The sequence below is a fragment of the Bos grunniens genome, chromosome 10, assembly GCF_055505025.1.
Source record: "Bos grunniens cultivar Pamir isolate PY7600 chromosome 10, Bosgru_T2T1.0, whole genome shotgun sequence".
NCBI classification, from domain to species: domain Eukaryota; kingdom Metazoa; phylum Chordata; class Mammalia; order Artiodactyla; family Bovidae; genus Bos; species Bos grunniens.
The window spans coordinates 73,352,902-73,365,230 of record NC_141174.1 but is presented as its reverse complement, the minus strand read 5'-3'; the positions used below and the strand labels follow the sequence as shown (position 1 = coordinate 73,365,230).

General features: G+C 41.8%; 1 protein-coding gene across 8 annotated transcripts in view; it reads right to left on the bottom strand.

Moving 5' to 3' along the window:
• The window catches only part of SCG5 (secretogranin V), a 56,425-nt gene that overhangs the window by 17,460 nt on the left and 26,636 nt on the right, over window positions 1-12,329 (bottom strand). For 4 of the 8 annotated variants that reach the window (XM_086322027.1, XM_086322030.1, XM_086322026.1 and 1 more), the window contains one exon: window positions 93-242. In XM_086322027.1, coding sequence (XP_086178153.1) covers window positions 93-242 — 150 coding nt within the window. The remainder of the gene's footprint in view (window positions 1-92; window positions 243-12,329) is intronic. The other 4 variants (XM_086322032.1, XM_086322034.1, XM_086322031.1 and 1 more) reach the window with 1 other exon arrangement.

Genomic DNA, 12,329 nt, shown 5'->3' with positions numbered 1-12,329 from the left:
AACATATGTGGCCAACGTTAGCATTTTTAATTTCCTCCAAAAGCTCCTACCTTTCACAGGAACCCAGGAGCATGCCCACTAATGCCCACTACCTGTTTTTCCAACGGGACAGGGGTTTGGAGGGTCTGGGTAGCCCTGGTCCTCACTGAAGTCCTTAGGAATGTTGTCACCGGTCAACTCTGCTACGATGTTTGGGATGTTGCCAAAGGGACCCAAGTGTTGCAGACCTTCATGAGCTCCACCTGCCAGGAAATCAAAAGTAGATCATTTCAGGGCAATGCCATTCATTTCAACTTCTATTTATTCAGGCATACCATACAAGCAAAGTACTGTGTTCTATGCTGTGGAGAGAGAAAAGGAAATACAATAGTTCCTGCCCCTTAGGGGGTTAAAATTTTCATTGTGGAAACAGGCACAAACTGCACAAAGATCATTTCCACTCAGGGCACACTATATATGTGCTATGCTGGACATGTTAAAATACAGTACTTGGAACAGAGGAAAGGGAGAGTTCCATTAGGCTGAGAGGACGGGAGGACTTTTGGACAAGTTGGAGCTTGAGTGGCACTGACATAGAAGAGCTGGGCTTTGCAAGTTGGGCAAGGGGCTCAGGGAAGAGAAAAGGGTGCAACTGGCATCCAGATAAAAGAACAGGCTGAATGACAACCAATTACCAATAGAAGGGAGATGAAGAAAAAAATATTTGACTTTCTCCCATTCTAGATCAACCACTTAAAATTGGGGGTATTTATTTCAGTTTTTTCTTCCCTGTGCATCTTTTTCTATCCATTTGTTTATTTTTCATTTACTATTAAAGCATGTGGCTGCACGGTCTCTATCCCCATGATTATAAATGACCATGTAGTCTTCAATCCAGTGATTCCACCACAACATATTAATCATTCCCCCATTGTGGGATGTTTAGTGTTTCCCAATTTGCTCTTAGGCATTTAATTTTTTCCATATTTTGGATTAGTTTTCCTCAGAAAAGATTCCCAGAAGTCAAATTACTGGGTCAAAGGCTATAAATATTTTTATGACTCTTTATATTATATTGCCAAGCTGTTTTCCAGAAAGGAGGTACCAATTTATAAAATATCAACAAAATCTGAGAATTCTATATTTATACATCTTAACCAGTATTGGGTTTTACAAAAATAAAGTTTTATGTTTTCTTTGCTAATTTTAAAGGCTTTTAGAAAAAGTACTGTTTCCTTTTGAATGTCTTTGATTTCTAGCTCAGTCGATTTTTTTCCATGTTTGTTTACCCGATTTAATTTCTTTTCTGTGAGTTGTCTGTTTATGCTCTTGGAATTTTAGTGTTTCTCTTATCAACTTTCAAGGACATTTTACATAATAAAGGTATCAAGTCTTTGGCCATTACATTTCCTGCAAACACTTTCCATGTTGTCTGACTGACTTCTGGATATATTTGTAATAGTTTGCTAACATACGTTTTTAAAACTTATGTAGGTTTGTTGTTGTTATCCTTCAAGATCTCCTCTCACCTTCTAAACTTACTAAACTATTGGCCCTTCACAAAGGTATTATCAGTATTTAGATATTTCAGTTTTCTATTTTTAAAATTAACTCTTTGGTACAGCCACTGTTGAGGTTCCTGAAAAAATGAAAACCAGAACTGCCATGTGATCGAGCAATTCAACTCCTGGGTATTTATCCAAAGAAAATGAAAACACTAATTCAAAAAGAAATATGCAGTCCAATATTCATTGCAGCATTATTTACAATAGCCAAGATACGAAAGCAACTGAATGAATCAACAGATGAATGGATAAAGAAGATGTGTGTGTGTATATACGTGTATATATATATATATATATAGAGAGAGAGAGAGAGAGAGAGAGAACGTCAGTCAGTGGAATATTACTCAGCCATATGACAACATAGATGCACCCGGAGGGTATTAAACTAAGTGAAATCCTATATGCTCTCACCTATATATGATATCTCAGAAACAAAACAAATGAAAAAAATAACAAAATAGAAACAGATTCAGATACAGAGAGCAAACTAATAGTTGCCAGAGGGGAATGGGGGTGGCAAGGGGTTGAATGAAAGTAGAGGAAGGGAATCACACAGACTGCAGTTATAAAATAAGTCAAAGGTATGCAATATACAGCACACGGAATACAGTCAATAGCATTGTAATCAATTTGTATGGCATGTAATCTATGAAGATATGGAATCACTAGGTTGTGCACCTGAAACTAATATAATATTGCAAGTCAACTATACTTCCAAAAAAAGAAAAAAGTTAACTCTGATATATATACACTGTGTGTTTTAGGGCATGTAAAATAATTAACCAATTACCCTATCAGCACTTGCTCAGTGATTCTGTCCTTCTCTACATATTTCATCCCTTCAACAAATATTTAGTTGCCCCGTAGATACCAAGCCTGCTCTGAACACCAAGGCACAGCAGTGAATAAGAACAAGTACGTTCATGTTGTATAACTTGCTTTACTTAAATATCCTGCTTGTGCTCCGTCGCTCAGTCATGTCTGACTCTTTGCGACCCTATGGACTGTAGCCTGCTAGGCTCCTCAGTGCGTGGGATTCTCCAGGCAGGAATACTGGAGTGGGTTGCCATTTCCTTCTCTAGGGGATTTTCCCAGCCCTGGGATCGAATTCTGTCTCCTGCACCTCTTGCATTGGAAGGCAGATTCTTTACCTCTGCACCACCCGGGAAGCCCCTTACTTAAATATAATGTATGTCGATTTCCAGACTGTTGTCTTGCAGCCTTAATATCCTATAAGGCTCAGGAATCTTACTCTTCTGACACCACAGCAGCCATTTCAGGAATGAATTCCTATTTATTAGCTGTATCATGACACAGCTGCCTTGCTGCGTAATCACTATGTACATAGACCTAAACACAAAAGGGAAAATTAAAATGTGCTTGCTTGATGTGCATGAAATTAGAAACAAAATCAGGTAGTTCAGCTGGTAAAGAATTCACCTGCAGTGCAGGAGACCCTGGTTCTATTCCTGGGTCGGGAAAATTCCGTGGAGAAGGGATAGACTATCTACTCGTATTCTTGGGCTTTCCTGGTGTCTCAGACAGTAAAGAATCCGCCTGCAACGTGGAAGACCTGGGTTTGAACCCTGGGTTGGAAAGATCCCTGGAGGAGAGCATGCAACCCACTCCAGTATTCTTGCCTGGAGAATCCCCATGGACAGAGTAGCCTGGCAGGTTGCAGTCTCTGGGGGTTACAGAGTCAGACACGACTAAAGTAACTAATCACAGTACAGCATAAAGTAACCATACTTCCACCTTCACAGGAAGAATGGTCTTGCCAATGGGTTATGTTACTTAAGTCGAGCTAGGTGAGTCTCCCTTTTCCCCTGGACAAGTTGTGCCAAGGCATAAATCTCTGACACTTGCTTTTTTCCCTCTTTGTTGGTTGAATCAACTCCCATTTAGATCAACACATATTTTTCCATTGGAAATATTAATATATTCAGTAGGATCATGGTTAGCTCCTAGTGTCCTGGGAATACTATTGTCTCTTTGAAGTCACATTGCATCTTTCTGTCTTAATTTATTATGCTTAACATTTATTCTTTTGGTTTGTTTTTTTGTTTTGTTTTGACCACATAGCATGGCTTGTGGTATCTTAGTTCCCCAACCAGGGATCAAACCCATGCCCCCTGCAGTGGAAGTGCGGAGTCTTAATTCTTAAAAGGATAATTGTACCTCCTTTAATGCCAAATTCCTCTAGCTTCCAAATATAGACACCATAAAGTAACTGGGTTTTTTGGTTTATGTTTATATTATAGCTAACTGAGTGAGTAGCACACAAAATTTCTGCATTTTTAAAGAAAGGTATTATTTTTATAAATTTTCCATGTGAATATTTAAGATGTATTCTTATATAACCCATAAATACCTAAATATAGCCAATTATCCAACAGTATTAATTACATTCTTTTATGACCTTATTCATATTTTATCTATCATAATCTGGTGGCTGTGTTAAAATTTATTACTACCCATAAGTGTCTGTCAGTATCTTTTATTTCTTATTGTTTTTGCTTTAGCATTTTGATGCTATGCTAATTGCTATGTCCAAGAGTATAAATTCTTCATTTTAATTGTCATTAACTGGTAAAATTAACAATTGACAAATCATATCTTGACACATATTTCTGCTATTAGCCTTGCCAGTTTCATTCTGCTGTTTTGTTCGGTGAACCTTTGATCATTTTATTTTTAAACTTTCTGTATCTCTATGAAGATTTTTCCAATTCATACTGAGGTGCCTGCCTTCAGAGACATTCTAGAAATTCACATTTATTATCTCACATTAACCCAAGAAAGACCCACAAAAATTTAGAGAGACAGACCAGTATGCTTGGTATTGATATATCTGAGGCTTTATACCATCTTGGCATTAGAGTCACCTTGGTGATTGCTATAGGGCATGCCTTCTGGTGTGTCCATACATGTCTCAAATTTTGAAAGCACCCTAGGCTTAAGTGCCAGGAATTATCCAACTTGGCTTCAGGGAGATGCATGTCTTAATGCTCCACTAGTAATTAATGAAGGAAGCAAACACAGTTTCCTTTCTGGAAGGCCTGCCAAGGCTCTGTTTACCTCTGTGCACCAGTGCCATTAGAATGAATGGCACACTTGTTAGGGAGCAACAGATGTTTAGCACCAGGCAGATATAACACAGGCTCTTTTAAAACTGCATTTAATTACATCAAATCAAGAAATACTCACTGAGCAACTATGAGAGTTAAATGGAAATTAAAAAAAAAAAAAAATTCTATCTTTTGCACCTGGATGGGTGGAGGGGAGTTTGGGGAAGAAGGGATACATATATTTGTATGGCTGAATCCCTTTGCTCTTCAACTGGAACTATCACAACATTGTTAATCGACTATACCACAGTACAAAATAAAAAAAAAAAAATTTTAATGCTATCCTTTGTTCTCCAAGAGCTTGAATTTTATAGATAAGAAAGTGAAAGTGTTAGTTGTTCAGCTGTGTCTGACTCTTTGTGACCCCACGGACTGTAGCCTGCCAGGCTCCTCTGTCCATGGAATTCTCTAGGCAAGAATACTAGAGTTGGTTGCCATTCTCTTGTCCAAGAAATCTTCCCAACCCAGGGATAAAACCTGGGTTGATCAAACCCAGGTCTCCCACATCTCGCAGGCAGATTCTTTACTACCTGAGCCATCAGGGAAGCCAGCCAAGAAAACTAACCACGTATAGAAAATAACTAGAAAATTATATACTTGAGTATACAATCCAATGCTAGTTAACTGGTTCAGTATAATGTTTAGATTATGCTGTTCTATTTTGCGCCTGAAACCAAGTCAATCAAACTGTTAGGATGCCATGGATACTATCTGATCCATTTGTCTCTAAAAACCAAACATATTTTAAAATTATTATTCAGTCAGCTTAAAAAATATTTCTTGAGTATATATGACCATCAAGACATGGACTAGAGGGTCAATGATGAACCAGGTAAATATGACCCCTGCTCGTACAGAGTTTACAGTTTTGTAAGGGATACATAATGAAACACACATTTAATGATACAGTGAACTTACTTACAAAACAGAAGTAGACTCACACACATGGAAAACAAACTAACAGTGACCAAGAGGGAGAGCAGGAGGAGGGGAGAGAGGAATTAGGAATTTGGGATTAACACATACGCAGTACAGTATGTAAAATAGGTACACCACGAGGACCTACTCTATAGCACAAGAAACTATGCTCAATATTTTGTAATAACCTATAATAGAAAGGAATCTGAAAAAGTGTGTGCGTGTGTGTGTATATATATATATATATATATATATATATATATATATATATACATGCTGCTCCTAAGTCGCTTCAGTCGTGTCTGACTCTGTGCGACCCCATAGACGGAAGCCCACCAGGCTCCCCCATCCCTGGGATTGTCCAGGCAAGAACACTGGAGTGGGTTGCCATTTCCTTCTCCAATGCATGAAAGTGAAAAGTGAAAGCGAAGTTGCTCAGTCGTGTCCGACTCTTCGAGACCCCATGGACTGCAGCCTACCAGGCTCCTCCGTCCATGGGATTTTCCAGGCAAGAGTACTGGAGTGGGGTGCCACTGCCTTCTCTGATATATATATATAACTGAATCACTTTGCTGTACACTTGAAACTAACACAACGTTGCAAATTAACTATACCTCAATAAAAAGAAAGGAAATACATTGAAGATGCGGAGTTATGATGTGACAGGGTTACAGTGAGGTGTCACAGGTATGCAGAGAAGCAATATCTAACCTAGATCTACGACGTGAAGGATTGCCTGCAAGAAGCAACGTACCAATGATTATGCTCTGGGCCATAGAAAATACAAATGTGAAAGACAGGATTCCTGCTGCCTACTTAGTTATTCATTCTAGTTGGTTGTTTAGCACCAAAACAACAAGCCAGTGGTCCATGATAAGATACATTCCTTGATAGAATTCACTATGGTATTATAAATGATGTGGAAATTCAGGAAATAGGGAACCTTCCAGGAAAACTTCCATGGAAGAGGTGACACGTGAGTTGAAGCAGGAAAGGCAGGATCCATCCTTATTGGTAGTGAAGGAAAAGCCACACGTAGGGCACAGAGGTAGGTGAGAGCAAGGAATATTTGAGCATCTGTAATGAGCACTGCTTGGAAGGGAGGAGCTAGATAGAAGGGGAGACAGCCAACACCAAGCAGAAAATTATGAAGTGATATAATAACAAACAGCAACCAAAGCTGTATGGGAAGAAGAGTGATATAATAATAGGATGTTGTGTAGAGCATTAATTTATCGATAGTTTAAAACCCTCTTTCCCACCAAGGGTGCACATCAGAATCACTTGTGGAATTTTTAAAAATCCCAGCCCTCTACCCCAGATCCACTGTACTCAAGCATCTTTCTGAAGGCCACTGTACAAAGGTAGACGGGAAGGAAGTTAAGAAGCCTTCATAACACACTACTGCTGACACTCAGGGGAGAGGTGACACAGATTGGGATGGAGCAGCCACAACACAAGCAGAAATAAGAGAAATCTCAAACAGTGCAGAAGGGAGAGATGAGTCAAGAGTCCATGCGCTACTGACAGGTGAGGAGGGGATCTGGCTGCTCACTGCCCAAAAGCAATAAACATGCCAGGTTGGTGGAAAGGGAAGTTTGCTTCATTTCAGATGCTGGTAACCAGGGGTGGGGGCTGGGGGCGGGACATCTGTCCAAAGGCCGACTGCCCCCCAACTGGCAACTAGTGGGGCACGAGCTTTGACAGACAGAAGGAGGGGGCTACATGCAGAAACAGCACAGTCATCTCTGATCTGCCAGTCATCTTCAAATTGGTCATCGGTGCTCTGACCAGTGTCATCTTGATTGCTTCAGTTAACCTTCAGTTCCAGGGTCCATTTGTTCCCGTTTCTTTGAGGCCAGCTCCTAGAATTGTAGCAACTCATGTCCTGGGTACAGTCTGGTCATCATGTAGTTAACTTCTCCACCTGATGTTTTAGTATCTATAAGACAGCTCACAGGATATGGCTCAGAATATTATCTACAGCCCTTGAGAAAGAAATAAAGGTCCTTGACTATGCTGAATGACTACGTTATTATTATTTGGTCTCCGTTGACTGTTTTCCTTTGTTTCTGCAAGTTCTCATTTCTCTGATTAAACTTATCCCTTGACTAAAGTTTTCCACAGACAAAAGGCAGGCAGAGGTCATGGTGGGGGTGGGGTGGCGGGAGGGACCATGGGGGTCCTGCTCCATTTCACATGAAGTTTCCAAAATCTAGAGGCCCCTTTATTTGGGAAAATAATGCCATTGGTTAAAGATGGGATCTTTCACTACAGCTTTTAAATTATTTCAGGCAATTAATTAATTAATTCTATCTGGTGATGATGCTTTATTTATCTGTTTCCATCATGGCCATATCACTCCACAAATGTCTCTAGAATAGATTGAAAATATTTCATTCTTGCCAAATAAATGTTAAGCCCTTTTGCTTCTATGAACAGCAACTTCGGAATATGACCTTACCTCTTCTTGATACTTTGGGACTATTATTGGGAATATCCGTGACTCTACAGTGCTGTAGCAGTGTGTTCTCAGAGCATTAAAATGTATACAGTAATACAACTGTAATAAGTGGTCCCAGCTGCTAGGGCTTTTAAAGTTCTTTGTCTTCTCCTTCTTTGTAAGCTATTAATCCTAGTCATCCTCAATCCTTTTCATAATAAAGTACAGTGCATAAATAAATAGCGGGTCTAGGTCCTGCAAGTCTTGTCTTCTAATTTGCTTTACCACACACATATGCATGACTTGAGGATCCTGTCAAAATGTAGACTCTGCTCAACAAACGAGGGACGGACCTGACACTGCATTTCCAGCAAGCCCCCAGGTGATGTTGATGCTATTGCTCCATTAACCATACATTCAGTATCAAGGGCTAGAAAAGGAGAGCCAGACTTACTCAAATTAGATGCAAACTAAGAGTAAATTAGCACCGAGAACGTTGGCATGACCATCTTGGTTCGTGGAGTTTGTGACATTCAGTGTGGCCGCTGAGAGGCTTTTTGAAAGTCACTTAAGGTTTCAGATAAGGGAACTATAGCTAGCAGAAGTCCCTTTACAGACGGTTTTATTCCAATTATAGAGGCACTCTCACACATTTCACAAGAAAAGGAGCCCACTGCACCCTTCTTCATTCAAACTAATCCTGTAGGGACTGGAAGCAAAGACCTCGCTCATGAAGCATGAAGGTATGTTCTCGTGGAATAAGCAACGTCCTTTCAGGGAATAAGTGGAGCCCCACGGGTCACCCCATGATGCAAGAGCTGGGATCCGAGGGGGATGGTTTTGATAGACGTCAAGTTTGGTCAGAAATGAAGACAATAAACAGGGACTGCACCACTCCCCTGCCTTTTTGTAACATTATGGTTTCAATTGTTTCAGACTACTTTAATATCTTTATTAAAAAGTTTTAGTGAGGTCAGTAGGACAAGAGTTACTACTCATAACTGTGAGCAGTGAGTCCTGGGAGACCTTTACTTGCCTAAAGCTGCTCAGCCAGTCAGTGCTATTTGCAGCCTGGGATCCCAGGGCTGTTTCCATGCCCCCATGGGGCCTCAGGCAGCCCATCCGGACCCTTTGCAAAGATTAGCTCGAGAGCAATCATTGGTAGAATGACCTTTCGGCATAAAAGAGGCCTCTCTCATATTTTCTATCTCACTCTGAGGCTCCAGAGTGTCAGCGACCAGTGGGGGTCGACATCCTACTCGAGCCAGGCACCAGCAGAATGACTCTGAGATGGGGCGCCAGCCACAGGCCTCACCATCGTGGTTCCTGCGTGTCTGAGTGCCAGCCTCATGCCAGAAGGTTTAGAGCAACCAGACACAGCCCCTGCCCTGCAGACTCTGCTTTGCAATCTGGTAACACCCTGACAAGCTCGCGGCCAGCAGTCTCACCCGCAGCCCCATGCTGGGGCCCCTGGGGAGCCATGCGACTGGGCAATAAAGGAGAATTGTGGTGGGGCAGCCTGGTGCCAAGGAGCCAGTCACCCACCTCATAAAGAGGGAGTTCCGTGAGGAGAGTCTGGCAGGCAGCGGGCACACTCGCCTGAATACCAGCCATTCAGCTGAAGGGAAGGCATCCAGCAGTTTTCACTTATGTTACCACAAACAGCAGACGCTAAAAATACCCTGCGGTCTGGGCCTTCATTCCTCCGCGTGTCTCCATACATCATTTATAAAGCAATGACCAGCTTTCCTTTTGTTCACAGTCTGGGAGACTGAAGCAGTCAGGTGATTCCAATGAGTGTAGCCCTCCTGTGTTTCTCCCTTCAAAGGTGCAAAAGAGGGGGCAGCAGAGAAAGAGGAAAGAAAGTGGAGACAACAAAGGCCCCGGCGGGGCTGACATTTCTGAGGTGTGCAGGCTCAGTCATGTCTGACTCTTTGCAACCCTATGGCTTGTGGCCCGCCAGGCTCCTCTGTCCATGGGACTTCCCAGGCAAGAATACTGAAATGGGTTGCCACTTCCTCCTCCAGGGGATCTTCCCCACCCAGGGATGGAACCCACCTCTCCTGCACTGGCAGGTGGATTCTTTACCACTGAGTCACCTGGGCATTCTCCCCCAGGAGCTGAGGAAGAAGGTAAAGTGAGGCGGGCAGGGCGCCTGAGAGTGGTTTCTGAGGCTGCAGAGCCGGTGTGGACCCTGTGACAGGGCAGCACCGGCTGGACGTGAGAGGACACAGGGGGCCTTAATGAGGAAGGGCTGGCTGGCCCTGAAGGTTTGTGGTGTTTACCTCACAACCTGTAAACACACACACTTTTACAAAAAGTGCCATCCCTTCTCAACTTGGAGGACGCTAGGCAGGCCTTGGGGATGTGGTGGGCTTGGTTCCAGACCACCGCCATCAAGTAATATCACAATGAAACCAGTCACACAAATGTTTTGGTTTCCCAGTGCGTATAAAAGTGATGTTCACACCGTACTGTAGTCTATTAGGTGTGCAAAGCATATGTCTAAAAAAACAATGTACATACCTTCATTAGGAAGATACATACATTCTTACTATGTATCATGGATCTTCTCTGCTGTGTATCTGAAACTATCACAACATTGTTAGCCAGCTATACTCCAATACAAAATTAAAAAAAAAAAAAAAAAAAAACTGGTATCAGGGCTGCTGCTGCTAAGTCGCTTCAGTCGTGTCCAACTCTGTGCGACCCCATAGACAGCAGCCCACCAGGCTCCCCCGTCCCTGGGATTCTCCACTGGAGTGGGTATCAGGGCACATTTGAAAAAAAAAAAAGACACATTTTTATTATAAAGTGCCAACCATCATCAGAGCCTTCAGAAAGTCATAGTGGTCAAAAAGATCACTGTACTAAATATGATAATGAAAAAGCTTCTAGTAGTGTGAATCCAGTATTCTTGGGCTTTCCTTGTGGTTTAGCTGGTAGAGAATCTACCTGCAATGGAGGAGACCTGGGTTTGATCCCTGGGTTGGGAAGATCCCCTGGAGAAGGGAGAGGCTACCCACTCCAGTATTCTGGCCTGGAGAATCGAATGGACTATAGAGTCGGACACGACTGAGCGACTTTCACTTTCCCTTTCAGTGTGACAGTCACCAAAATGTGACAGAGACAAGAAAAGAGCAAATGCTGTTGGGAAAATGGTGCTGATCGGCTTGTTCAATGCAGGGTTGCTACAAACCTTCAATTTGTTTAAAAAAAAAAAAGGTAAAACAAAACCCTGCATCGTTTGTGCAGAGCAATAAAGTGAGAATGCCTGTAATCTGTCACTTCCTATACAATCATGCCTGGGTTTCTCAGCATAGCATTCAGGCAGTTTCAATGCACAGGACTGTCTGTACTAGAGCAAAGAGTAGAAGCAAGGAGAAAGGGCTGGAAAGAAACAACTTAGCCCTTATTAAAGAGGGGAAACACCTGAAAGAAATGGCCAACTTAAGGGGTGGGATTTAAAAAATTTTTAATGTCTAACCTTTGTTTCTTCTTCCTTCAAACCCAGTAATTTCAGTGGGCTCAAAGGAAGAAATGAAAATGATTAAGAGTAGTTTCTGCAGACTCACATAAAGGCATGGAGAACAGACTTGCGGTTGCCAAGGGGGAGAGCAGTAGGGGAGAGAAGAACTGGGAGTCTGGGGTTAGCAGATGCAAGCTATTATATATAGGAAGGATAAACAACAAGGTCCTACTGTATACCACAGAGAACTATACCCAATATCTTATGAGAAAACCAAAATGGAAAAGAATATGGAAAAGAAAATAGATTTATATGCATAACTGAATCACTTTGCTGTACAAAAATTAATACAATATTGATTTATAATATTTACTGTATTTACACTTTAATAAATTTTTTAAAGTAGTTTCTGTAAATATCCATTCTCAAAATTAACTCTGTGCATTAAAGCCTTTTTTGCCTTGATTCCTGGTGAGAAATGAGAGTCCTAAAGGTCAAATGTAGTTGTGAAAAGCAACTAATTTTCATTTACTGAGGATCCACAGACAAGCCTGGGTAAAGAATATGCCTGCAATGCAGGAGACAGAGGAGATGCAGGTTCAGTCTCTGGGTTGGAAAGATCCCCTGGAGAAGGAAATGACAACCCCACCCAGTATTCTTGCCTGAAAGATCCCATAATCAGAGGGGACTGCTGGGTTACAGTCCATGGAGTCGCAAAGAGTTGGACATGATTGAGTGACTTCACTTTCACTCTTCACTTTCATGCATTGGAGAAGGAAATGGCAACCCACTCCAGTGTTCTTGCCTGGAGAATCCCAGGGATGGGG